The sequence below is a fragment of the Pipra filicauda genome, unplaced genomic scaffold, assembly GCF_003945595.2.
Source record: "Pipra filicauda isolate LSUMZ 115617 unplaced genomic scaffold, ASM394559v2 scaffold818_size85261_pilon, whole genome shotgun sequence".
In the NCBI taxonomy this organism is placed as follows: Eukaryota; Metazoa; Chordata; class Aves; order Passeriformes; family Pipridae; genus Pipra; species Pipra filicauda.
The window spans coordinates 11,929-39,789 of NW_024104996.1; the positions used below are offsets into that span (position 1 = coordinate 11,929).

The 27,861-nt window shown below is 42.8% G+C and overlaps 1 protein-coding gene across 2 annotated transcripts; it reads left to right on the plus strand.

The window, feature by feature from the left end:
* LOC113989355 (myosin light chain 1, cardiac muscle) lies at window positions 1-27,406 on the plus strand. 2 transcript variants are annotated; one of them, XM_039390374.1, is made up of 7 exons: window positions 1-198; window positions 13,744-13,771; window positions 19,493-19,642; window positions 20,831-21,004; window positions 22,992-23,069; window positions 25,024-25,059; window positions 27,102-27,406. In XM_039390374.1, exons 1-6 carry the CDS (start codon window positions 76-78, stop codon window positions 25,050-25,052), a joined length of 582 nt encoding a protein of 193 aa, XP_039246308.1. In that variant the 5' UTR covers window positions 1-75; the 3' UTR covers window positions 25,053-25,059; window positions 27,102-27,406. The 2 variants fall into 2 exon arrangements, with proteins under 2 accessions (XP_039246308.1, XP_039246309.1); XM_039390375.1 differs by lacking the exon at window positions 1-198 and adding an exon at window positions 10,906-10,913.
* The last annotated feature ends 455 nt before the right edge of the window (window positions 27,407-27,861 follow it).

Genomic DNA, 27,861 nt, shown 5'->3' on the forward strand with positions numbered 1-27,861 from the left:
GTGCTTCATCCCGCGGCAGCGCCTCCTCCTCGCTTCCATCGCGCTCCTCCCGTGCCTTCCCGAGGCAGCCCCGGCATGGCCCCCAAGAAGCCCGAGCCTAAGAAGGCCGAGCCTAAGAAAGAAGAACCCAAACCGGCGCCTAAACCGGCAGAACCAGAACCCAAAAAAGAAGTGGAGTTCAACCCGGCTTCGGTCAAAGTAGGTGGTGTCCCGGCAGCTGGGGAATGGGCTGGGGGGGGGTTTGGGATGCTGGGAGAGGAACATTCCCCAAAATCAGCCGGTGGATTTGGGCAGAAAATGAGCAGCCAAGGCCATTTCCACAGGAATTAAGGATGGAGTGGATGGGACCTTAAAGCTCATCCGGTGGGCAGGGACAGCTTCCATTAGCCCAGGTTGCTCCAAGCTGGCCTTGGACGCTTCCAGGGATCCAGGGGCAGCCACAGCTTCTCCGGGAAATCCATCCCAGTCCCTCCCCACCCTCCCAGCCAGGAATTCCTTCCCAGCACAGTCAGCGAGGGCTCTGCTGAACACAGAGCTTAGAGCTGAAGATTGTTTGATCTGAGGGGGTTCCGACCTGTTGTATCCTCAAAGGAGCCCGTTTTATTCCCGCTGATCCCAGCAGGAAGCTTGTTTTTCCTCTGCAGGGAAGTTGCAGGAAGGTTGGGCTGTGCTCAGGGCTGACCATTGCCCATCCAAGGGCCGAGGCTGGATCATTCCTAGGCTTGGAATTCATTTCTCTTGGCCTGGTTTGACAGCAACAGCCTGGGAGTGAGGCAGGAAAACCCCCTTTGGTTTTCCAGAAAAACCCAACAGAAAGGAGTGGTGTGTTTTGGAAGGCAGAGAGAAACTTGGAAAAAAAATCCAGAGTTCCTGAATGACCTGCTGCTTCCAGGTCCTGCCCCAAGGATTCCTCCAAAGGGCAAGAGCCTCCTCCTTCTCCTTCTCCTCCTCCTTCTCCTCCTCCTTCTCCTTCTCCTTCTCCTTCTCCTTCTCCTTCTCCTTCTCCTTCTCCTTCTCCTTCTCCTTCTCCTTCTCCTTCTCCTTCTCCTTCTCCTTCTCCTTCTCCTGCTCCTTCTCCTTCTCCTTCTCCTTCTCCTTCTCCTTCTCCTTCTCCTTCTCCTTCTCCTTCTCCTTCTCCTTCTCCTTCTCCTTCTCCTTCTCCTCCTTTCCAGGGTCATTTCAGAAACAACTTTTCAGAGAATTTGGGGTCGCTCCTCTGATCCTGATTTACCTAATTTGGGATTAGACAAAATAATTAATTTGTCCTTTAGGATTTTGGATGCCCACTTAGAATTAGATGAAATAAATTAATTAAATTGCCCTCTCAGTGAACCACCCCATTGGCAGGGAACTGCCAGTGTTCAGGAAACACTCCAGGTTTTAAAGCCAGGAATTAGGGAATTCCAGTGAAACGATGCTGGAGACCATTTTCCCTTTCAAATGCACTTTTTTTGGTTTTTTTCCCCATGGGAATTGAACTTTTACTGGAGATCTGAGAAATTTCTCCCTGAAAATGATAAGGAAAAAGAACTTCTCTATTCCTCTGGAAGTGACCGTGAAATGGCCCATCCAAGGGTGACCTTTTGACTCCTAAAAATGCAAGAAAGAAATAAAGATGGAAAAATGAACATTCCCTTTGCTCCCTGTGCACCATTCCCGGGCAATGCCAGAGATCCAGGAGCAGCTTTCCCGCAGTAAATGAGGGATAAACACTGCCAGACACAGCGGGATTCCTTTGCAGAGCCTTGTCCTTTGGGAATTGTCCTTCGGGAATTGTCCTTTGGGAATTGTCCTTTGGGAATTGTCCTTTGGGAAAAGGCTTTGCCCCTTGGGGAAAAGGAGCTTTGCAGCCTCTCCCGGGTTTCTTTTTCGTGGGGATTTGGACCGAATAATTATGGAATCAGAGAATTAGGGAATGGTTTGGGTGGAAGGGACCTCCAAGCTCATCCAGTGGGCAGGGACAGCTTCCATTAGCCCAGGTTGCTCCAAGCTGGCCTTGGACATTCCAGGGATCCAGGGGCAGCCACAGCTTCTCCGGGAAATCCATTCCAGTCCCTCCCCACCCTCCCAGCCAGGAATTCTTTCCCAATATCCCATCCAACTTCCCAGTCAGTTGAAGCCATTCCCTGTGTCCTGTCCCTCCATCCCTCATCCCCTTCAGGCCCTGGAAGGGGCTCTCAGCTCTCCCTGGATCCTTCTTTTCCCCAAACCGACCAATTCCAAGTGCTGAAAATTCCAACTGCTCAAACCCCAGTTTTCCCTTTCAGGAAAAGGTGGAAACTCCCTAAGAAAGGGAATAAGTTGCTCTGTCTCGGTGTCCCCCCTGAGCTCAGCACGGCAGGTCCTGCCTGGGAATCCTTTCCCTCTTCTCCACGGGATCCAATCCCACAGCTGGGAATTCCCAGCAGAGGAATCACAAAAACCTTGGAAATCTTTAATGTTAATTCCCGGTGGGAAAAAAAAAAAAATATATATATATATAATATAAATCAAATTATATCAAAAAGTCGGATTAGAAGGGATTCAACCTTGGGATAGTTTGGAAAGGACTCCAGAGTCAGTGGGAAGGAATTCCATGACCTTGGATGAGCGGTGTGTGGTGGGATCAGCTCCCTCCAACACCTCTGGACTTCACATTCCTGCCTGTAAAAGGAGCAGGGGGAGAAGGCCAGGATACAGTGACATTGTGGGAATAATCCTCTGGGATCCTGTGACACTGGGGAATGAAAGGGCAGCTGAGTCCTGGAGAGAAAATTTAATTAAATTGAAATTAAATTGAAATTAAATCGAAATTAAATTGAAATTAAATCGAAATTAAATCAAAATTAAATTGAAATTAAATCGAAATTAAATCAAAATTAAATTGAAATTAAATTGAAATTAAATCGAAATTAAATCGAAATTAAATTGAAATTAATTTTAAAAAGAATTTTTGAAAAAAATTGAATTTAAATAATTTAAAATAATGCAATTAAAAAAAAATCTAAATTTTTTTTTTTTAAATTATATAATTAAAAAAATTATTTAAATTTTAAAAAAACCCCCAAACCTCAAAAATAGACATATTTTTCTAGTCCACACAATCCCAGGCCCATCAAATCCATTTTCATCCACTCAGGACTCAAAATAAACGATTTCTGGGTGGTTTTCTGACCTCGTTCTGAACACTTATTTTTGCAAATTGTTCTTTTTTCCCTCCAACACGTTTTGCAATTAATGGTTTTTATTGTGTTTTATAAAGTGCTAAAAAATTCCTAATTAATAATAAATCAATCCACATCCAGTGCTGGGGTGATAACAGCCCTTCAGGGAATATTCCATTGGTTTTCCATGCCAAACTGGAGTGGGGAAAGCTTTGATTTGGGGCATTTTTGTCCTCAAACTCACTGAAAGGAGAATTGGTATTTTCTAAACAGGTTTTCCTGGGAATTTTTTAATAAAAAAATTAATTTAAAATTAATTTTAACGTCTTAATTAAAAAATTAAAAAAATAAATAAAAAATAAATAAAAATAAAATAAAAATTAAAAATAAATCAATCCAGCTCAGGGCAGCTGCTGGAGGTCAAAATTCCTCCCCAGGATCGTGGGAAAAGGTTTGGAAAAAAAAAATCATTTGGAGGGGTTTTAAAATTCTCCAGAGGTGCCATTTTCTGCATTGTGGGATCAAATCGGGTCTGGTTTGCAGGGAGAAAATAATCTGGGGTAAAAAAAAAAAAAGGTGAAAAAAGCAACCTTGCATTGAACAAAAATGTAAAAAACTGATGGAAATGCATCTTTGGATGTCAATATATCAAATTATTTCAGTTTATTCTCCCACCTTATGACACAGTTTTCTATTTGGAATTTTTAGGCATCTTTTTTACTAAAAAATACTAAAAAATTTCAAAACTAAAAAATGTTTCTGTGGCAGAGAAAAGTGCCTCTCCTTTCAATTTTCCTGACTTTCATAAATCAAAATAATGATCCAAGAACCTTATTTTTTCCACCCAGAATCCCACTGGAATTTTTTCCCATTATCTTTCTCCCCCTGTTGGATGGTCCTGGGTTGTTTTGTGCCTCTGTTGTGCTGCCAATTCCAGGGGCCTAAATATGAGATGTATCCCCTCAATGAACCCCGTTATTCCAACATTTTTCATGTTCCTCACACGAACATTCCCGTTGGATTTGATCCAACTGTGGGAAATTTCCACAAAGACCTTCCAAATTTGAGAGCGGATTTTTTTTGCAACTCATTAAAAAGAGGGTTTTTTGGGGGGCTTTCTTTCTTTTTCTTTCTATGAGAATTGAGCTGAATCCATGAAAAAACCTTTTTTTTTTAAGGAATGATGATCCCTGGCCCTCTTTTTTTTTAAGGAACAAATTGTCCTGAAGAGATTTGGTGGCAGGAAGACTGTCTTTTCCATGGATCTCATTCATTCCCACCTTTAGCAGGGAGGCTGTTTTGCCAGAAATTCCCTAAAAACCAGGAAGGCTGAGGCAAAATGGGATTAATTCTTCTCCTGGATGCAGCAATTGGGATTTTCCCCTTTGGATTTCTCCAGGGAAAAGCTGATCCTTGACCTTGAATCCCCAATAATCAGCAGGGAGAAGCTGATCCAGGGTTTTTATCCCTGGCTAAACTATCTCGGGATGGGTTGAGTCACCCTTGGGAGAGGGGGATAAAGGGATAAAGGGGGATGAGGTGGGAATTTGGGTGCCAGCATTCCAGCAGCTAAAATTGTCGGAGCTGACGTGTGCAGGGGGCAAAGAAGCCACGAGGAGACAGCTGGAAAATGGGAGGAGCTGGAAAAGGCCCAGTTTGCCATTTGGAGTCATCCCTAACAGTTATCCCTGTTTTCCTGGGTCGTTGCTCCCTGGGATTGTTGTAGCAGCTCCCGGGAATGCTGGGGAAAAAAAGCAGTCAGGGGTTATTTTTGGGAAAGGATTTTGGGGAGGTCAAGGGTTTATGTACAAGGTTGTGACTGAGTCTTTGGACACCTTTGTCCCACAGGATCAAGGACAGTAAATATATATATTTATATTTATTTTTTATATATTTATATTTATTTATATATATTTATATTTATTTCTATATATTTACATATACTTACATTTATTTATATATTTATATCTCTATATATTTACATTTATTTACATATTTATATTTATTTTAATATATATTTTTCTATATATTTTATATTTATTTATATATTTATATTTATTTTTATATATTTTCTATATATATTTTATATTTATTTATATATTTATAATTTATGTATTTATATTTATTTTTATATATATTTATTTGTATGTTTTAACATTTGTTTATATATTTATAATTTATATATTTATAAGTTTATATCTACATATATATTTATATTTACATATATTTATATTTACATATATTTATATATTTATATTTTTATCTATATTTTTATCTATAAAATATCTTTAGAGATAGCTTTACAGATATATTTATAAAATAACATATTTCTAGAAATGTACATGATTTATTAAGGACCTACAAATTAGGCAAAAAAAAAGATCTTAAACAGAATTATTCCCTACCCAGCATAGGAGCTACAACAACTATTAAAATATAGGGAAAATATATATAATATATAAACTATTAAAATATAGGGAAGCAATAGTGAAGCAATTACATTAAAAATGGGATGAAAGCAAACCCAGTTATTAAATAGAGGTTGATGTCACTCACCCAGTCTGAGGACAGTGGGCAAATCCCTCTGGAGTGACTTCCAGCCAGGAATCTCCGCTCCCATTCCCAAGAAGAGGGATGTTGGAAGGCCCTGCTGGTAAAATTTGGGCTGGGCTTTGATGTTAGAAAGAGCTGGACCGTCACTCATCATCATCAATGTCACTTGGCTGTTCCCTTCTCCAGGGATTTTTCCAGCTCTTCCCTATCTTCTCTCACTCCCGGGATGTTTCCCTTTGGGATTGATGTTGGTCTGAGCTTTGCTGGACCCCAAAACCAGCCTGACCCCCCCTTCTTCAGCCCCCTCCAGTCTCTCCCGTTGTTTTCCCCGTTCCAAGCAGAGCATCCCATCCTGTATCCCTGAGCTACCATGGAATCTTGGAGTGTTTGGGGCTTGGAAAAGCCCTTAATTCTCACTCTCCCTCATTCCATGGGCAGGAACAGCTCCCACCAGCCCAAGTTTCTCCAGCCAGCTCAAGGTGGCCCCTGCACGTTCTCAACCTCCCGACACCCTCTCACTTTTCCCTCTCCAGGCTCCTTTTCCCTCTCCAGGCTCCTTTTCCCGTGGTTTTATCCCTTCCAGGTGCTGCCCGTTTCCATTGTCCCTCCCAGTGTTATTGTTGGCCTTCGGAGCAGCTCAGCAGGAACATTTTGAGGGAGAAGTTTCCCTGCTGTGGGCTCAGGTTTGGGAAGGTTTTGGAGCTGGGCAAACACCTGCCAGGGCAGAGCAAGCCCAGGCTGGGCCTCCTCCTCTCTCCGAGGTTCCTTCCTGAGCCTGAGGAATTTGAGGAGCAAGTCTGGAGGAAAAAAAGGACTGAAATTTTAGCAAAGAAAGACAAGAGACACCATTGGGAGTTGGTAGGAAATGTTTCCCTTGGAATTCTCTGGGATTTGCCTCCGAGTCCCAGTTCTTGTTAAGGAGAATTGCTCTTCTGGGAGCTTCTTGTGATTTATTTTTAATTTAGTGAGCAGCAAATGGCTCTTTCAACGTGTGCTCCAGGACTGCACGGATCTGGTGCTGCTTCTTTGGATTTCTGCCAGTCCTGGGCACTTTTCCAAACTCTAGGTGTTGGCTGTTGGATTTTAGCTGTAAAAGAAAGGATGATTCTGCTCCAAAATCCTGGCTCTGGGCTGCCCATGGAGGGGAACAGACCTGCAGGAGGCTGAACCTGGGGAATCTTTGCCGTGGTTGAAAGGAAATCCTGGGTTTGTTCCATCCCTCATCCTTGTGGAGCTGCAGGGGATCCAAACTCAGCAGCCTGTGGTGGTTCTTCCTTGGGAAACCCTGACCTGAGGAATTCAGGTCATGGGGGAATCCAAATTCAGTATTTGTGGGAATATTTAAGGAAAACCTGACCTGAGGATTTCAGGTCATGGGGGAATCCAAATTCAGTATTTGTGGGAATATTTAAGGAAAACCTGACCTGAGGATTTCAGGTCATGGGGGAATCCAAATTCAGTATTTGTGGGAATATTTAGGGGAAAAAATGACATGAGGATTTTAGGTCCTGGTGGGAATTCAAATTCATTATCTGTGGTCCTTCCTCGAGAAAACCTGACCTGGAGATTTCAGGTCCTGGTGGGAATTCAAATTCATTATCTGTGGTCCTTCCTCGAGAAAACCTGACCTGGAGATTTCAGGTCCTGGTGGGAATTCAAATTCAGTATCTGTGGTCTTTCCTTAGGAAAATCTCACCTGAGGATGATTTCAGGACATGGGGGAATCCAAATTCAGTATTTGTGGGAATATTTAGAGAAAATTGACCTGGAGATTTCAGGTCCTGGTGAGAATCCAAATTCACTATCCATGGTCCTTCTTAGGGAAAACCTCACCTGAGGATTTCAGGTCCTGGTGGGAATCCAAATTCAGTGTCTGTGGTCCTTCCTAGGGAAACCCTGACCTGAGGAATTCAGGTCGTGGGGGAATCCAAATTCAGTATTTGTGGGAATATTTAGGGAAAAAAATGACGTGAGGATTTTAGGTCCTGGTGGGGATTCAAATTCAGTATCTGTGGTCCTTTTTAGGGAAACCCTGGCCTGGAGATTTCAGGTCCTGAAGGGATCCAAATTCAGTATCTGTGGGAATATTTAGGGAAAACCTGACCTGAGGATTTCAGGTCCTGGTGGGAATCCAAATTCAGTATCTGTGGGAATATTTAGGGAAAACCTGACCTGAGGATTTCAGGTCCTGGTGGGAATCCAAATTCAGTATCTGTGGTTCTTCTTAGGGAATAAATGACCTGAGCATTTCAGGACATGGTGGGAACTCAAATTCATTGTCTGTGGTCCTTCCTTGGGAAACCCTGACCTGGAGATTTCAGGTCCTGGTGGGAATCCAAATTCAGCATCTCTGGTCCTCTTTCGGGAAACCCTGACCTGAGGATTTCAGGTCCTGGTGGGAAGCAAATGCTTTGAGAGGGATCCCCCTCCAAATTCCCACCAGGTGAAGTCCATGGCACAACATTTTCCCTCTATAAACAGCGTTTCCTCCCCCTGTCTCCCATTCTCTCCTTGTCACGGGGTGCAGGGGTTGGACATTCCAGGGCTCTGTTCCCTCTCCAAAGCCTTTTTCCCTGTGAGAGTCTGCTCTCTGCAGCTTCCACAGGTCTTTTCCCAGGATTTGCCTGGCACATAAAATTCAGGTGATGCTCAAGTTTCTCATTCCCCACTAACGATTTGCCTCAGTGCTCCTGGATGGACTCCAGAGAGAAGGGGAATTAAATTGTCCTGGCGCTTCCAAAGGCAGCTCCGCTCCTTCCTTCCCTCCTTTATTTATCCCGCTCCCTGTCAGTCTGGAAGCACAGGGTGTTCCCAGCCAGGCTGGGATGGTGGGACAGCTTGGAATAGTGGAGAGAGCACCTTCCTCCCTCCTGTGCCTCTGTTGGGAGCAGCTGGGCCCAGGCTGACAGGAATTTGGCAGCTTCCCTGACAGGAGTGAATCAGCGCCTGGAAGTGGAATTGTGGGGTTAGGAAAAAATCCACAACCTTGATCCCACAAATCCTCTGCTCTGGAGCCAGGCTGGGAGAGCTGGGGGGGTTCCCCTGGAGAAGAGAAGGCTCCAGGGAGAGCTGAGAGCCCCTGGCAGGGCCTGAAGGGGCTCCAGGAGAGCTGGAGAGGGACTGGGGCCAAGGGATGGAGAGACAGGACACAGGGAATGGTTTTAACTGAAAGAGGATAAATTTAGCTGGGATATTGGGAAGGAATTCCTGACTGGGAGGGTTTGGAGGGACTGGAATGGATTTCCCAGAGAAGCTGTGGCTGCCCCTGGATCCCTGGAAGTGTCCAAGGCCGGGTTGGAGCACCCTGGGCTAGTGGAAGGTGTCCCTGCCCGTGGCAGGGAGTTGGAATGGGATGATCTTTAAGGTCCTTTCCGACCTAAACCAGTCTGGAATTCCATGATTACATGAAAAGAGATTTAATTCAGACTAAAGGGTTCCACTGATGGATTTTGACCCGAGGGATGGATCCAAGAGCTGCCCAGGTATGTTTGGGGTGAATGGTCTCATCCAACCCTCCTTCCCTGACCCACACCACTGGCACAAAATAAACATGGAAAATGTAACTGGGGGGTATTTCCCCCAAACGTTGCTGTGTCCAGTTACCACCTCTGGTCAGTGCAGTATTCCCACCATTCCAGTGCTGAATGAGGGGCTCTTGTGCTCCCATCTCAAGCCCTGGCATGTTGCCCAGAGAAGCTGTGGCTGCTCCTGGATCCCTGGAAGTGTCCAAGGTCAGGTTGGAGCAACCTGGGATGGTGGAAGGTGTCCCTGCCCATGGCAGGGGGTGGAATGAGATGATCTTTAAGTTCCCTTCCAACCCAAACCATTGTAGAATTCCGTGACTCCATGAACGTGATCCCACATGGATCCATGGCTGGGGATGGTCATCCAGTGCCTCAGGGGCTCCAGGAGAGCTGGAGAGGGACTGGGGACAAGGACATGGCGTGATGGGACGTAGGGAAGGACTTCCCACTGCCAGAGGGCAGGGATAGATGGGATATTGGGAAGGAATTCCTGGCTAGGAAGGAGGTGAGGCCCTGGCACAGGTTGCCCAGAGAAGCTGTGGCTGCCCCTGGATCCCTGGAAGTGCCCAAGGGCAGGTTGCAGCAACCTGGACTAGTGAAAGGTGTCCCTGCCCATGGCAGGAGGTGGCACTGGATGATCCTTAAGGTCCGTTACAACCCAAACCATTCCATGATTCCATGATCCAGTAAAACATTTCATGGGAAGAGGGGACATGGGATGACTCAAACCACCAGATGACCCCCAAGAGATCCAGATTAAGACCCAGAAACAATCAAACCTTGAGCAGGGACGGATTAAAACACAGGGATGGATTAAAATCCCTCTGTGGATGTCCCACTCCTCCTTAGCTCCAAACCCTGGAAATCAAGGGAATTTTCCAGCTGGATTTTCTGGGCCAGCCAATCCTTGTGTATCTCCCTTTTCCACAGAGCTGGGGGATGTTTCCCCAGAAAAATACTTCAAAAAGGCACTTTTGGTGGGACCAGAATATTTGGCAAATACACCCGAGATTTTGGCAAAGGGCTTTCCAATAAAAATCTGAGAAGGATAAAGAAAATGACTGGTTTCAGCTTTTTAAAATTAATTCCCCTGTTTGGATTGTTTTGATCTGAAGCAATTATTAATCTCTGAGGGTTCTTTCCTTCTTATATAGAAAAAAAAAAATACCCTGAAATCGTTAAGGGTTGGAATCACTTCAGTTTGGGCTAAAGAGAACATTTTAACCAATCTGGAACAGTTTTTCTCCCTCATTTCCAACTAAAACTGTCATCAAGTGGAAGACAAAACCCAAACCTGTTTTCATTCTTAATGAAAATGACTTTCTCCCCCCCCCCCCTAAAATTTGGGAACTGCTCAGTGGCCCCTAAAATCCAGGATGATATTGTTATTTTTTTTCAGCATTTTTTGGAGGGGCAGTTCTCTCTTCCACTCCTTTGTTGTGCAGCTGCCAGGGAACAACTTCTCTGCAATTAAAGAGAAAAATCTGACGGATTTTGGAGCCTTTAAAGACAAAGCTGCAGCTTTGGTGGGTCTGGATTGCTGGAGGCACCTTAAAGATCATCTCATCCCGCCTTCCACCAGCCCAGGTTGCTCCAAGCTGGCCTTGGACACTTCCAGGGCTGGGGCAGCCACCACTTCTTTGGGTGTTTGGACCAAACTGGTGCAAATTGTGCAAAGCAAAGACGGGGGCAGGTGAGAAGAGGTGGATTGGAAGGGTTTGCTCTGCTCTTATGGGGTGATTTCAACACCATTCTCATTTTCCTGCTGGGTTTTCCCTTTCCAGTCCTTATCTCAGACCAACCAGGACCCGAGAAGTGGTTTTTTATTACATTATTTCTGCTTTATCACTGAAGGGACTCGCCCAGAATCACAAAGGGCAGCAAAGACCTTGAGGATCATCAAGTCCAACCACCAACCCACCACTAAATCACCTCCTCGAGGGCCACATCCCCAGGTTTCTGGAACACTTCCAGGGATGGGAACCTCCCCCACTGCCCTGGGCAGCTCATTCCAATGCTTGACAACCCTTTCCATGGAGAAATTTGTCCTAAAATCCAATTTAACCCCCTCTGGTGCAACTCGAGGCCGTTTCTTTGCAGCAACAGCAAACCAAACCCTCAACTGGAAAAAAGAGGGGGTGAGAGAATGATAAATAGGTCGTGCTTTGATAGTTTTTGGGGGGTTTTCAGGGCTCTGCAGCAAGTCCTGCCCTAGAAATCCTTTGCAGAAAAACCTCCTGCCCTGGAGATTCATCTTCTGAGAACTCATCTTCCGAGATCTCAGCCAAGATCTTTGTCTGCTCCTGGGGTGGCTGTGGCTCAAAAAGCTTGGTTGGTGTCCCTAATTGTGTCTGGGGGGGGGTTTTGTCTGAATCTCCTCGTGGCTGTCCCGTGCTCCAGGTGCGTGTGCCAGGGCGGGAAGGGAGAACTTCCCCCTCCACGCAGCGTTCCCATCATCCCTCCAGCCATTCCCAGCCTTTGTTCCCCTCTCCAATCTGCCCCTGGAAGAGCAGGGAGTCGTTCCAAACACGCCCTGGATGTGGAGCAGCCCCGTAATAAGATCTGCATTTCTCACATAGCTGCGAAACCTCCACCAATGTGGTTTTAATCACCATTTGTGTAACGTGCAATAACTATTAAATTGAAATTAAATGCCCGGCTCAGAACATGCACAAGGCCCTGGACAATGTGCTAACTCTTCCCAAATTGCTGGAAAGCTGGACTGTAAGGATGTAAGGAGTATTTATTCCTCCCATAAACCAGCTCCATCTCAACGTGGAGATGGGGAAAAATTGGTGAGAGAAACGAGAGCAGGGATGGGGGGAGAAATAAAAAAATTGGGTTTCCCCAAACCTTTTCAGGGTGCATTTTTCCCTGGAGTTTGTGCTGACAGGATGGGAAAAGGCAGTGGTGGGTGTTCCCTGCGGGAAGGGGAACCACACAGGTCGTGGGTTGGACGGAGATGGGAGTCAGGAAATTATCCTGGGATCAAAGATTGGTTTAGGTTGGAAAAGACCTTTAAGATCCCGGAGTCCAACCGTCCCCCAGCACTGCCAAGGCCACCACTGCCCCACGTCCCCAAGTGCCACATCCACAGGGCTTGGAAATGCAGGTTTAGAAACTCATTTCTCACTTCTGCTTTCTCTGCCTGCCCGGGGGTTTGATGGGGCTGTGCTTGTCAGACCACACAGTGGATATCAGGGAGAGTATTGGGAAGGAATTCCTGGCTGGGAGGGTGGGGAGGCCCTGGCACAGGTTGCCCAGAGAAGCTGTGGCTGCCCCTGGATCCCTGGGAGTGTCCAAGGCCAGGTTGGAGCAACCTGGGAGAGTGGAAGGTGTCCCTGCCCATGGCAGGGGGTGGGATGGGATGATCCTTAAGGTCCCTTCCAACCCAAACCACTCTGGAACTCTCTAATTTTCTACAGGGAAGTTTTGGCTCACTGGAAAGTGGTCCTGGGTTACAGAGGGATTATTTTGGGAACCCTATGAGTGTTGGAAAACAAAAGCAGAGCTCTCTCTGTCCCCTCTGTTATCACAGGGACTCTTTGGCAGCTCGATCCTGTTTCTTTTCCAAGACAGCTGCAGGGCAGGAGCTGTGACAGTTTGAAGAGGTTCAGCTACTCTTTGATTTTTCAGGAGCTGGAAGTGCCCGAGGATGGAGTGGATTTGCTGGGGGGTTGGCAGTTTGTGCTGTTCCATCCCTGGGATGGAATGACCTTCAGCTGAAAGAGGGCAGGTTTAGGTTAAGTGGGAGATTGGGAAGGAATTCCTGGCTGGGAGGGTGGGGAGGGACTGGAATGGATTTGCCAGAGAAGCTGTGGCTGCCCCTGGATCCCTGGAATGTCCAAGGCCAGGTTGGAGCAACCTGGGCTGGTGGGAGGTGTTCTGCCCATGGCAGGGGGTGGGACTGGATGATCCTTAAGCTCCTTTCCAACCCAAACTGTTCCAGGATTCTCTGGAGGTATTTGGGGTGGTGGTGGCTGCAATGGTGGAGAAAAACAACCCCCTTGAGACAGAATTGGGAGAGTGGGATCTTTGCATCCCGTTTCTGTCGTGCTACATTTGGGAAAATCTGAATATTTCCTGCCCAAACCATTCAGGGCCTCAGGATTACAGAAAAAGGGATTCAGTTCAGACCAAAGGACTCCACTGCTGGGTTTTGACCTGGGAGATCAATTCAAGAAGCCAAACCTTTGCTTTGGTGGGTTTTGGGGAGTTCTGGTGGCAGAACAACGGGGGATGGAGGACGAGGAGGAGCCAGGCAGGTGAAGGAAGGGATAGGTGGGATATTGGGAAGAAATTGTTCTCTGGGAGGGTGGGAAAGCCCTGGCCCAGGTTGCCCAGAGAAGCTGGGGCTGCCCCATCCCTGGAAGTGTCCAAGGCTAGGTTGGATGTGACAACCTGATCTAGGGGAAGGTCTTTTCCCTGGACCTTCCCACCAGCACGAGACAGAGACTCCAGCAGTGTCTCCCCCCGTTCCTCAGTTCCCTGGCATTGATCTGCTCCCTCTCTGTGTCTTGCAGGTCGAGTTCACCCCCGACCAGATCGAAGGTGAGGAAGATGTTTCTCTTCTCTGCACAATAAATCCCATCCCTGGGAGGTGCTGGCAAGTGCTGGGATGAGCAGGGGGTGGGGGGGTGACATTGGAACAACCTTTGGAAAGCTGTGCTTTCATTCCTGTGCTCTGTCCCTCCTCCAATTCCTGTGGTGAACTGGTAAAGAAAAGGGAGAAAGTCATGGACCGTTTAGAGCAGCTACACCCCCAAAACCTCACTCCAAAGATGTGCTTTTACTTTTAGAAAAAAAAAAAAAACCACACTAAAAAAAACCCCAAACATGAATCCTTTCAAGAGAAAGTGCCCCAACCCTCTTTGGAGAACTTTTCCCTGTATTCAATCACAATTTAATGTGTTCCAGTTCTCCAGAAACCGGCAAATAACGACAGAAATGGCTTTTCTTTTTCTTCTTTCAAAGCAAAACATCGGCATTAATTTCCAAAACCTTCGTCCCGGCCCAAGAAACTGATACCAAAACCTCAGGCCTGAAATCTGGGAACGCTGTGCCTGCAGCTGTCCCCTTTTTTTTTTCCCCTCAGCTACCAGCCTGCTTTTTTTCACTTCCAGGATAGCTGATGGATGGAATCAAACATCTGGGAGAACTTTGCTTTGGTGTTTAAGCACTTGGCAGGGCCTGGAAAAGATGGTATCAGAAAATGGGCTAATTGGAACAGGAAAAAATAAATCAATCAGGGAGGAGAGATACAGAAGGAGGGATTTTCTGTACTGGAAAATGCCATAATATCCTGGAGGCTCAGGCTTTGCCACAGGCTTCCAACATTATGGATTTTCAAGCCCCCCTTTAATGGCTTTAGTTTCTATTTTCTAACAACAGCTCAAAAAGTAACTCAAGACTGGACGCAGCTTTTAATTTCTGGGAATTTGCCCCTTTTCAAGTCCCAAAGTCATGGGAGAACCGTAGGAGAGGCACAATTCTGAGCTCCAAAGCTTGGGATCGTTCCAGCAGCACAGAACATCTGGATAGTCTCCTCAGCTGAAGTTTTGGGGGTTGGAAAGGACGCTCCTCATTTATTAGTGCCTCGTTTTCTCTCTGCCCGAGGAGAACGAGCTCCAGAGATTCCGTCAGGGAATGGGAAAAGACACGTCCAGAAAAACTGGGATGGTTGTCTGGCCACCAGCCCATTGGGATGGCTGGGAAAGGACAAAGTTGGAGGGAATCCAGGGTGGTCAAAAAGGGGATCAGGTCTCAAAACCACACCTGGAGATGTGGCACTTGGGGTTAGTGGTGGCTTTTTAGTGCTGGTTTAATGGTTGGACTCCACGATCTCCGAGGGGTTTTCCAACCTAAACGACTCCAGGATTGCAGAACAGACGCAGGACATCTCTAGAAATGAAAAGCTGTGCCTTCTTCCTCGTTTTCTTCTCTTTTTGCAGCTGACTTTCGCTCTTGTCGCACGCTCTGGGGGAAAACCGGGAATGCAGGACTAGGGAATGGGATGTCCTGGAAATTCCAGAGGGGAAATCAAGGGGCAGGAAGGAAATAATGGCTGTGAGAAAGGGTTTGAGCCCTCCCCAGCAGCTCCAGCAGCATCTCAGAGTCACCCCCTGTGTGCTGGCCCTGGGGAGGAACCCAAAATCCACTCGGGGTTAATCCCACGCTTGTTCCTGAGGTTCTTCCATGAGTGTCCAACGGCCTGGACATCACCTGGGGGCTGAGCAGGAAAGCCCTGCTCCTCCAGCAGCTCCTCAGTTCAGTTCCTCCTCCCCTTTTCTGCTTCTTTGCCCTTTTTCCCTCTCCCTCGGGGCGTTCTCTGGTTCCCAGCGGGGTCGTCAGCCCCACTGAGAGTTGTTAAATGCAGATTTTCCTCCCGGGGGAGGCCGAGCTGCTCCGGGTCTGGAATTCCCTCGGGGCTCTCTCAAATCCTTGCCCAGGAGTGGCCCCAGTGGAAGAAGATTGACAACCAAATTTCAGAGCTTGGAGTTGGTCGAGTTTCTCTCCCATTTTTCTGGGTTTTGGGTGCTCTTGGGTTCATTTCCAGCTTCTCTGTGCACTGTTTGTTTTGCCAAATTTCCTCTTCCAGGAAGTCATCAGGAGGTCAAGGTCACCTGTCACACCTTTATATGTAGGATTTTTTAATCTATAGATGTATAATAATATCTATAATAATATTTTATATATAAAAATATATATTTTCTATATATAATATATAATATAATAAATAATATATAGTGCATACTATGTAATATATAATATATAATATATATATTATATATAATAATATATAATATATATAATATATAATTATATATGATATATAATGATATATGATATATAATAATATATATAAAATATATATTATATCACATATATATTATATATACACATATAATATGTATATATATGTAATATATATATTATATGTAATATACGATATATAATATTGTATATATAATATATATTTATATATTAAACGAATATATTAATATATAATTAATATTAAATTATTATATATTTATAGATTTAAAAATCTATAAAAATATTTTTATACAATATATAACATATAATAATATATATTTATATAAAATATCTATTTATATCCATTTATATATAACGTATAAAATATATATAAATGTTTATATAATATATTTTATGTGTTATATATAAACATATATATATTTAGTTATATTTACATTTATATATTTATATATAAATAAAATAAAATGAAAAAAAATAAGATGCAACAGCCCTTATATATTTTTATATATATTTATATATATTATATATATTTTCATGTATATTTATATATATTAAATATATATATAAATTTATATTTATCTAAATATATAAATATATCTATTTATAAATATATAAATATTTTATATAAACATTTAAATAATTATATATTTTAATATTATTATATAATTATATATTTTTATATATTTGTACATATTTATATATTTATATACATTTATATATATTTTTATATATATATATATATATATAAATATATACATATAAATATATACATATATATATAAATACATATATATTCCCAGAGCAATGGGAATTCCCCCCTCCCTTAGATCTCACTGATCTTCTCCATTGACCCAACTGGTTTCTGGCAGCTGACTCTGAACTGAGCTGGAGGAGGAGAAACAGAGGCTGCAGCACCTCAAGCTCCTTTCCAACCCTTCTAGAACACTCCAACCCCCTTCCTCTTGCTAAGGAGGAGACTTTGATGCTCCAAGGGGTCCCTGAAGGGATTCATTATCCTGCTGGTCCCCAAAATGTTGCTCTCAGGAGCAGAACGGGCTGTGGGCAAAGCTCCACACCCACCTCTCCGTGCCCTCAACCACCAGTGAAATCCAGCCCTTGTGGCCACATTTATTTATAAAACTGCCTTTCTGGCCTCTTGAGCCCCGAAAATTGCTGAAAAGGGCAGAAGAGGAGCTGTTCAAGATGAGCAGAGGGGTGGTAATTAGCCAGCTGAAAATATCCATCGCCGCTGCCCGTGGTTTCGGGGCTTGCAGGAGGGCAGAGGACACCCTGGCCAGGCTGCTTTGGTTGCTTTGATGGGGATTTGCATCAAGTCAGCAAATGCAAATGATAAAAAAAAAATAGAAATAGAAGGGGAAAAAAATGGAAACGTGAGCTGGCAGTGACTGGGATGGGTTGGGAATGTTTGGGGGTTGCTCAGGCAGTCGGGGCCAGGGGGGAGGGGAGTGGTGGGTGGATGAGGAGCTCGGGGGGGTGGGTGGGTTTGTCCTTCACCTCAGGAGCTGAGACCACCAGGACAGGCCTGGGAAAGGGTCTCTGAGCCCTTCCCACTGCCAGCAAGGAGCCCTGGAAAATCCAAGGTTGCCCTCTGCTGGAGTGAGGGGCTGGCAAAGGGACCAGGGACAGGAGCAAAGAGCCAGGAGAGGAGAATGCAAAGGAGAAAACAAAGGGAATGTTAATTAGTCCCAAGGGAGAAAATGTTGTTTGAAAGTCTTGGATGAAGGAGGAGATGAGTAAGATGTGAGTGGAACGATAAAAATGAAAAGGGAGGGAGAAAAGGAGGGGAAGCAAATCCTGAAGGAGGAACAGAGGGGAATAAGCAAAGGAGAAGAGAGGAAAAAAAGGAGGAAGTGGGATAATGAGAAGGAGAAGGGATTGAGAAGGGAAAGATGGAGAAAATCCGGTGTGCAGAGGGAAGGGCTGAGTGGCTGAATGGGTCAGGACTTCAGGAAAAGAGGGATAAACTCACTGTGTGTGGAAAGTGGGAGGGGAATATGTGCAGAAGAGCAACAGCAGGACAAGGGTGGGATTCAGGGATTCAGGGCTTTAAAGCCAAGGGGATATTTGTGGATGGGGTGCCATGGAGTAAAGGATAAAGGATAACAGCAGAGTCAAAGGATCAAGGAGGGTAGGAAAGGATAACAGCCTATTATTGCACCCTGAGGTGTTCCTCCGATTCTGCAACTCCAGCAGGGAGAAGGGACCTGAGGAACTGGTGTGTCCTGGGCTCCTGCCCTGACTCCATTGGAATCACGGGATTCTTTAGGTTGGAAAAGATCTTGAAGATCATCAAGCCCAACCACCAACCCACCACTGCCAGGTCCAGCACTAAGCCATGTCCCCAGGCACCACATCCACAGGGAATTGGGGGCAGAACAGGGACCATCTCCCACGGGAATGTTCCTGCCTCAATTTAGGGCCAGAAGAGGAGACATGAGGATGTTCCCAAGGATGTTCCCAAGGATGTTGTGGAGAGGATCTGGCTGCCTTGCGAGGGATCAGATGACCCAGAGTGGTCCCTTCCAACCTGACCAGTTCTGGGATTCTGGGATTCTGGGATAAGGTTTTCCATGTACGTTCACCTTCCCTCACCAACCACTTGTTGGGCGATAATTCCAGTTTTTGATCATGGCATCTCTTGCTCATAATTCCAGTATTTCATCATGGCATTTCTTGCTCATAATTCTGATATTTCATCATGACATATCTTGTTCATAATTCCTATATTTGATCATGGCATATCTTGTTCATAATTCCAGTTTTTGATCATGGTATATCTTGTTCATAATTCTAGTATTTCATCATGACATATCTTGCCCATAATTCCTATACTTGATAATGACATTTCTTGCTCATAATTCCAGTTTTTGATCATGGCATTTCTTGCTCACAATTCTGATATTTCATCATGACATATCTTGCTCATAATTCCTATATTTGATCATGGTATATCTTGTTCATAATTCCAGTTTTTACTCATGGCATATCTTGTTCATAATTCCAATTTTTGCTCATGGCATATCTTGCTCATAATTCCAGTACTTTGTGATGGCATTTTTTGTTCACAATTCCAGTATTTCCTCGTGGAATATCTTGTTCCCTGCTGATGGAGATGCTCCTTCACCTGTTGCTCTCTGAGCGCCTCACGTTTAACACAATATCCAGTTATCCCAGGAGCAGAATTCCTGCTGAATCCTGGGCCTTCCTGAGTGTTCCCAAGGAGCTGGAAAGCTCTCAAGGCCAACCATTCCTGCCCTGTTTTCTGCACTTTCACTGAGGAGGAAATACCAGGAGAAAAATATTCGACCTCTCCGATCCCATCCCTGATGGAACCGGAAAACCTGGGGGAGGAGGAACCCAAACCCTGCAGATAACAGAGGCAACAAAGCTCATCGAGGCTGCTCCCAAACTCAAAAATGAAAGGCTCAGGCAGATTTGTCTTTGGAATGAATTTCTCCTTCTCTTTTCGCCTCCCAGAATTTAAGGAAGCGTTTTCCCTCTTCGACCGGACCCCGAAATCGGAGATGAAAATCACTTATGCCCAGTGTGGGGATGTCCTGAGAGCTCTGGGGCAGAACCCCACCCAGGCTGAGGTCATGAAGCTGCTGGGCAGACCCAAACCAGAAGGTTGGTGCCCTCCCATTGTGTGTGTGTGTGTTTTGGAAAAGGTCACTCTCTGACAGAGACGTTAATTTTGGGACAACAAGGGCTGTGAATCCAAAAAATAAATGAGGAAAGAAGTGGCCTTGCAGTCAACAAATTGAGGAGAAGAGTTTAATTTAACCCTGTCCATCAATGTGTTTTGCATTGATAAGTTTTCCCCTTTTAAAATTGCTTTGATGGCAGGAATTTGTGTGTATTGACTAAAAAATACAGATACTCCAAAGCCATCCCGAAAAACAAAGGGATGGACTGGTGGTGAGGGCACAGCTTGTTCTACACAAGATGTGTGAGAAGGTGTGGGAAGTTTGCAGAAATACCTCCCTGTTTCTGTGCTCTTCTCTCCCCTTTAGCCAGAATTTTGGGACAGTTCTTGTACCCATGGTGGATGGGGTGGTGGGTGTCTCATGGTGAGTGTCCCATGGATGATGTTCCATGGTGGGTGTCCCATGGTGGGTGTCCCATGGTGGGTGTCCCATGGTGGGTGTCCCATGGTGAGTGTCCCATGGTGGGTGTTCCATGGTGGGTGTCCCATGGATGATGTCCCATTGTGGGTGTCCCATGGATGATGTTCCATGGTGGGTGTCCCATGGTGGGTATTCCATGGATGATGTTCCATGGTGGGTGTCCCATGGTGGGTGTCCCATTGTGAGTGTCCCAAGGTGAGTGTCCCATGGTGGATGTCCTATAGATGATGTCCTATAGTGAGTGTCCCATAGTGAGTGTCCCATGGTGGGTGTCCCAAGCTGGGTATCCCATACTGGATATCCCATAGTGGGTATCCCATGGTGACTGTCCAATGTTGGGTACCCCATGGTGGGTATCCCACAGTGGATATCCCATGGTGGGTGTCCCATGGAGGATGTCCCATGGTGAGTGTCCCATACTGGATATCCCATGGATGATGTTCCCTGGCTGATGTCCCATGGATGATGTCCCATGGCTGATATCCCATGGCTGATGTCCCATGGATGATGTCCCATGGCTGATGTCCCATGGTTGATGTCCCATTGTGGATGTTCCCTGGCTGATGTCCCATGGCTGATGTCCCATGGATGATGTCCCATGGCTGATGTCCCATGGTGGGTGTCCCACGGTGACCCCTCAACTCTCACAGACTCCAGGCAAACGTTTCTCTCCTCCGTGTCCCTGCAGAGATGAACTCCAAGATGATTGACTTCGAGACCTTCCTGCCCATGCTGCAGCACATCGCCAAGACCAAGGACACGGGCACCTACGAGGACTTCGTGGAGGGGCTGCGGGTCTTCGACAAGGAGGGCAACGGGACGGTCATGGGGGCCGAGCTGCGCCACGTCCTGGCTACCCTGGGTAAGGGCTGCTGCAGCTTTGTAGTTTATTTGATTTGATTTGATTTGATTTGATTTTACTTGATTTTATTTTATTTTATTTTATTTTACTTTACTTTATTTTATTTTATTTTATTTTACTTGATTTTATTTTACTTGATTTTATTTTATTTTACTTTATTTTATTTTATTTTAATTTTATTTTAATTTTATTTTATTTTAATTCTATTTTATTTTATTTTATTTTATTTTTAATTTTATTTAATTTTATTTTATTTTATTCTACTTTATTTTATTTCATTTTACTTGATTTTATTTTATTATTTTATTTTATTTCATTTTATTTTATTTTATTTTAATCCACTTTGTTTTATTTTACTCTATTTTACTTTATTTTTTAATTTTAATCTGTTCAATTTTACTTTATCATTTTATTTTAATCTACTTTATTTTATTTTATTTTTATTTATGTTTATTTTATTTGATGTTATTTTACTTTATTTTAATGTACTTTATTTTAGTTTAGTTTTAGTTTTATTTTATTTTATTTCATTATTTAATTTAATTTAATTTAATTTAATTTAATTTCATTTCATTTCATTTCATTTCATTTAGTTTCATTTAATTTCATTATTTATTTTATTTTATTTCCTTAATTTAATTGTTTAATTTTTTTTTTTAAATTTTATTTTATTTTTTGTCATTCCCCTTGAAATCACCCTCGAGTTTCTCATTAACTTTTCTGGGAATCATTTGATCCCTTCCTTCCTTCCTTCCTTCCTTTCTTCCTTCCTTCCTTTCTTTTCTTGTTTTATTTTAATTTAATTTAATTTTATTTTATTTTATTTTATTTTATTTTATTTCATTTCATTTCATTTCATTTTATTTCATTTTGCTTTATTTCATTTTTTTATTTTATTTTATTTTTTATTATTTATTATTTATTTTATTTTATTTTAATAATCTCTGAATTCCCAAATACTGTTTTCTCTCTCCCGTGTTTTTTGGGAATCTCTGAATTCCCAAATAATGTTTTCTCTCTCTCCTCTATGTTGTTTGGGAATCTCTGAATTCCCAAATAATGTTTTCTCTCTCCTGTGTTCTTTGGGATTCTCTGAATTCCCAAATAATGTTTTTCTCTCCCGTGTCCTTTGGGAATCTCGGAATTCCCAAATAATCTTTTCTCTCTCTCTCCCGTGATCTTTGAGAATCTCTGAATTCCAAAAATAATGTTTTCTCTCTCTCTCGTGTTTATTGGGAATCTCTGAATTCCCAAATAATCTTTTCTCTCTCCTGTGTTCTTTGGGAATCTCTGAATTCCCAAACAACGTTTTCTCTCTCTCTCCTCCATGTCCCTTGGGAATCTCTGAATTCCCAAATAATGTTTTCTCCCTCTCTCTCTCTCTCTCTCCCGTGTTCTTTGGGAATCTCTGAATTCCCAAATACTGTTTTCTCTCTCCTGTGTTCTTTGGGAATCTCTGAATTCCCAAATAACGTTTTCTCCCTCTCTCTCTCCCGTGTTTATTGGGAATCTCTGAATTCCCAAATAGTGTTTTCTCTCTCTCTCTCTCTCCCGCGTTCTTTGGGAATCTCTGAATTCCCAAATACTGTTTTCTCTCTCCTGTGTTCTTTGGGAATCTCTGAATTCCCAAATAATGTTTTCTCTCTCTCTCTCTCCCGTGTTTATTGGGAATCTCTGAATTCCCAAATAGTGTTTTCTCTCTCTCTCTCTCTCCCGTGTTTATTGGGAATCTCTGAATTCCCAAATAGTGTTTTCTCTCTCTCTCTCTCTCCCATGTTTATTGGGAATCTCTGAATTCCCAAATAATGTTTTCTCTCTCTCTCTCTCCCGTGTTCTTTGGGAATCTCTGAATTCCCAAATAACGTCTTCTCTCTCTCTCGTGTCCTTTGGGACTCTCTGAATTCCCAAATAACGTCTTCTCTCTCCCGTGTCCTTTGGGAATGTGGGAATTCCCAGCTGACGCTCCCGGCTGTTGTTTTCCGCGCAGGGGAGCGGCTGACGGAGGAGGAGGTCGATAAACTCATGGCTGGGCAGGAAGATGCCAACGGTTGCATCAACTACGAAGGTGGGTCTGAAGACTTTACTAAATTTATCCTGGAAAAGGTCAAATCCATGGAAAACCTGCAGCAGGACCTGTGCTTTCCCAAATTTCAGACCGATTCAGAGCCTATAATTCAACTGGTAAATTCTATTTATTGAAGGTTAATTCGATTTTTCATAAATATTATTTTTCTTTAATCTATGTTTATTTCATTTCATTTTACTTTATTTTAATCTACTTTATTTTATTTTATTTTAATTTAATTTTATTTTATTTTATTCTATTTCATTTAATTTCATTTTATTCTATTTTATTTTATTTTATTTTATTCTATTCTATTTTATTTTATTTTATTTTATTTTATTTTATTTTATTTTATTTCATTTCATTATTTCATTTCATTTCCTTTCATTTCATTATTTATTTTTTTTATTTCCTTAATTTATTTATTTTTTTTGTTTTAATATTTTACTTAATTTTATTTTTTGTGATTCCACCTGAAATCACCCTCAAATTTCTTGTTTACCTTTCTGGAACTCACTTGATCCCTTCCTTCCTTCCTTCCTTCCTTCCTTCCTTCCTTCCTTCCCTCCTCCCTTCCTTTTTTTCTTGTTTCTTTTCTTTTCTTTATTTTTATTTTCAATGGTTGCATCAACTACGAAGGTGGGTCTGAAGACTTTACTAAATTTATCCTGGAAAAGTTCAAATCCATGGAAAACCTGCAGCAGGACCTGTGCTTTCCCAAATTTCAGACCGATTCAGAGCCTATAATTCACCTGGTAAATTCTATTTATTGAAGGTTAATTCGATTTTCCATAAATAATGACCACGGTCCTTTCTGTAAATTATTCTTTTATTGGCCTATTTTTTAAATTTTAATGCTATTTTTTCTACCTGATCCCACAATTCCTTGTCCTCTCAAAGAAAGGATTCACATCCCTTTGGAGGCTGACAGAAAATATGGAAGGTGGAAGGTGCTCGATCTTACTTTATTATTTTATTTTATTTGAATCAAGGTTTATTTTATTTTATTTTACTTTATTTTAATCTACTTCTTTTATTTTAATTTTTTTGCTTTTATTTTATTTCATTATTTCATTTCATTTCATTTTATTTCATATAATTTCATTTCATTATTTATTTTATTTTAGTTCCTTAATTTCATTTTTTAGTTTTTATTTTTTATTTTACTTAATTTTCTTTTTTGTGATTCCACCTGAAATCACCCTTGAATTTCTCATTTACTTTTCTAGAACTCATTTAATCCCTTCCTTCCTTCCTTCCTTCCTTCCTTCCTTCCTTCCTTCCTTCCTTCCTTTTTCCTTTCCTTTCCTTCCTTCCTTCATATTCTTTTTTTCTTGTTTTATTTTATTTAATTTATTTTTATTTTATTTTTTATTTAATTTTATTTTTATTTTATTTTAAAATTTTATTTTATTTTATATTTTATTTCATTTTTATTTTTATTTTATTTTTATTTTTATTTTATTTTATTTTTATTTAATTTTATTTTTATTATTTTTTTATTTTATTATTTTATTTTTATTTTATTTTATTTTTATTTTATTATATTTTATTTTATTTTATATTTTATTATATTTCATTTTATTTTTTATTTTATTTTATTTTATTTTATATTTTATTTTATTTTTATTTTATTTTATATTTTATTATATTTTATTTTTTATTTATTTTATTTTATTTTATTTTAAGGGTAACCAGTGACCATTGTACCATCCTGGGGATTTAATTGATCTGTCCTGTTCACAATAATAAAATTAACACATTTAATAAATATTTGGGTCAATGCTCTCCTTCTATTTACAAATCCCATGAATTAATAAATTAACAAAATTCACAGAATAAGGGAATTATTACATCAAACCCTCTATTTCTTTTCTTTTGAAATTCAAAATTATATATAATTGGATTTTATTTAAAATAGAGATGACTCTTCTCTTCCTCTTTTTTTCCCCAGCTTTTGTGAAACACATCATGGCAAACTGAATTCCAGGTGAGTCTTCCCTCTGATTTCCACGGAATATTTGATTGGATTTCATTGGAATCCTCAAAGGACGGGTATTTTTTTCATGTGGACTTCAAAATCCCTGGATTTGGGGTATTCCGGGATCCTGGGACTTCCAAAAAGCCGAGGAGGGAAAAACCAGAAGGAAAAAGAGACAAGAAGGAACAACAAAACCTTTTCCAGGAGGATAATTAACGGCCTCCCACAATTCTGCATCCCGACCCCCCGGGACAAAGGGATTTATTTCCCGGGAAAAGACTTTTTCCAGGACTTTTCCCGGCTTTGGGCAGTCGTGGTGTCCAACCCGCGGCGACCCCGAGGGAACTTTGCCGCCGGCGTTTCCTGCTCATCCCTCATTCCCGCTTTCCTGGAAAAACTGGCTTTGGCTGGAGCTCTCATTCCCGCTTTCCTTTGACTGGAGCTCTCATTCCCGCTTTCCTGGAAAAGCTGGCTTTGGTTGGAGCTCTCATTCCCGCTTTCCCAGAAAAACTGGCTTTGACTGGAACTCTCATTCCCACTTTCCTGGAAAAGATGGTTTTGTCTGGAGCTCTCATTCCCGCTTTCCTGGAAAAGCTGGCTTTGACTGGAACTCTCATTCCCGCTTTCCCGGGAAAGCTGGCTTTGGCTGGAGCTCTCATTCCCACTTTCCTTTGGCTGGAGCTCTCATTCCCGCTTTCCTGGAAAAGCTGGCTTTGGCTGGAGCTCTCCATCCTGCTCCTGGGGAAGGAGGTGACCAACTCCATCCCTTCAGGGAAGGATCTGCTGATCCTGGGAAAAGCAGGGCCTTTGTTTATCAGGCTTGGTTTGGGTTTGCTCTGCTGGGTTTCATTCTTTTCCCTCTGGCTGGAATTGTTTTTCCAGCCGATCCCAGCTCAGTTTTGGTTTTGGAGCCGACTTTTCCCACATCTGTCCGTTGTGGGGGGACTCGTGATTATGTTCCCTGTCCCCTCAGGGAGGGAGTTCAGTTGGAGTCACATCCAGGTTTTTGGGCACTTTTGTTCCAAGATACAATTGAACCAAAACCTAAACAAGCTAAAAAAAGATAACTTGGGTTTTTTGGGGTTTTTTTTTGTTTTTTTTTTTTTTGCACCAGATCCTCGTGCTTTAGGAGCTGATGAGGATCTCAGACTGAATCAAATCCTTCTGGTTTAGGAGCTCTTGAGGATCTCAGATTGCATCAAATCCTTCCGGATTAGGAAGTCATGAGAATCTCAAATTGAATCAAATCCTTGTGGTTTAGGAACCGATGAGGATCTCAAGTTGCACCAGATCCTCATGGATTAGGAGCTCCTGAGGATCTCAGATTGAATCAAATCCTCATGGATTAGGAGCTCCTGAGGATCTCAGATTGAATCAAATCCTCATGGATTAGGAACTGATGAGGATCTCAGGTTGCACCAGATCCTTGTGGTTTAGGAGCTCATGAGGATCTCAGATTGAATCAGATCCTTGTGGTTTAGGAATTGATGAGGATCTCAGATTGAATCAGATCCTTCTGGATTAGGAATTGATGAGATTCTCAGATTGAATCAAATCCTTCTGGATTAGGAATTGATGATCTCAGATTGAACCAGATCCTCATGAATTAGGAACTGATGAGATTCTCAGATTGCACCAGATCCTTGCGGTTTAGAAACTCATGAGGATCTCAGACTGCACCAGATCCTTGCGGTTTAGGAATCAAATCCTGCCTGAAATCCAGGTGTTATCCAAGAGAAATCCCTGAGCTCCGATGTTGCTGTTGGGAGACTGAAGACAGCCAAAGAAAAGCGGGAAAAGCTCTCCAGTCGCTCAAGAACTGGGTTGTTTTCCTGGAAAGCCGAGCTTTCCCCCTGGATTCCCACCCGGCAATGCCTCTCCTGTCACTACTTCCCGTGTTTTATCCATCCCTGAGCAAAGATTGGAGGGTTGGGAATGGCTGGGACAATTCTGCCAAGCCCAGATCCAAGGGGATTCTTGAGGCTGATTCCTGCTGGGATGGGGGTTCCTTCTTTCTTCCTCTAACGCTTCAAAATGACTTTATTTTCTAGGCCGAGATAACCACTGAGATTCCCTTGGAATTCCATGGACTGGAACGTCTCCTCGTTTCTCAGCCCCAATTCCCATCTCAGAGCCACAAAAAGTGCTGTCCCTGAAGATATTTGGATAAATTTTTCTTTGGTTGGTTTGTCCTGTTTCCTCCTGGGAAGAGGGGGATCCCCGAGGAGCTTCAACACGCTCAGGAAGCTGAAGAAACTGGAATCCAAGCAAGGAATACCTGGGAATTCTTTCTGACACGGGATATAAACGGCAATGCAAAATTAAGGGAGAGGGGAGAAAAAGGGAATCATTTTTTCATGGCTAAATCAATAAAAAAAATGTATTTGTCATTTGACCACTTCCCTCCCTTTTTTTTTTCTTTGGGGGAAAAAAGCTTGGGGGGCTTTTTGTTTTCTTTCTTTTTTTTTCCCTAGAACTTTTGGGTTTTTTTTAGTTTTCTTGTGTCCTTTTCTCCTGGAGGGATTTGTGAGAGGGAGGAGAGGGAGAAGAAAGGTCTGTCCTTTGTTTTTGCAACATCCAGGGCCAGACCGAGCACAACAAATCCCAGGCAAACTGGAGCCAACCTTTCCTTACTGGTGGCCCTGGGGAGAGGGGGGGAAGCGTTTTTGGGGGCCTCCAGGAGCTGTTGTCCTTGGCTCCACACACTTCCTGCCTTCCTGAGGTTTGGGACTTGAGGTTCCCCCCGGGAATTGGTTCTTGCTGGGATCAGCAAAGGGAAAAGGGACAAAAAAACCTCCCTGCCCAACTTCC

Excerpts from the sequence above, each read along its gene's own strand:
- LOC113989355 (XM_039390374.1), top strand. The coding sequence starts at position 76 with ATGGCCCCCAAGAAGCCCGAGCCTAAGAAGGCCGAGCCTAAGAAAGAA. Across the intron at positions 19,643-20,830 it reads GGGCAGACCCAAACCAGAAG|AGATGAACTCCAAGATGATT; the intron begins GTTGGTGCCCTC and ends GTGTCCCTGCAG. Across the intron at positions 23,070-25,023 it reads CGGTTGCATCAACTACGAAG|CTTTTGTGAAACACATCATG; the intron begins GTGGGTCTGAAG and ends TTTTTTCCCCAG.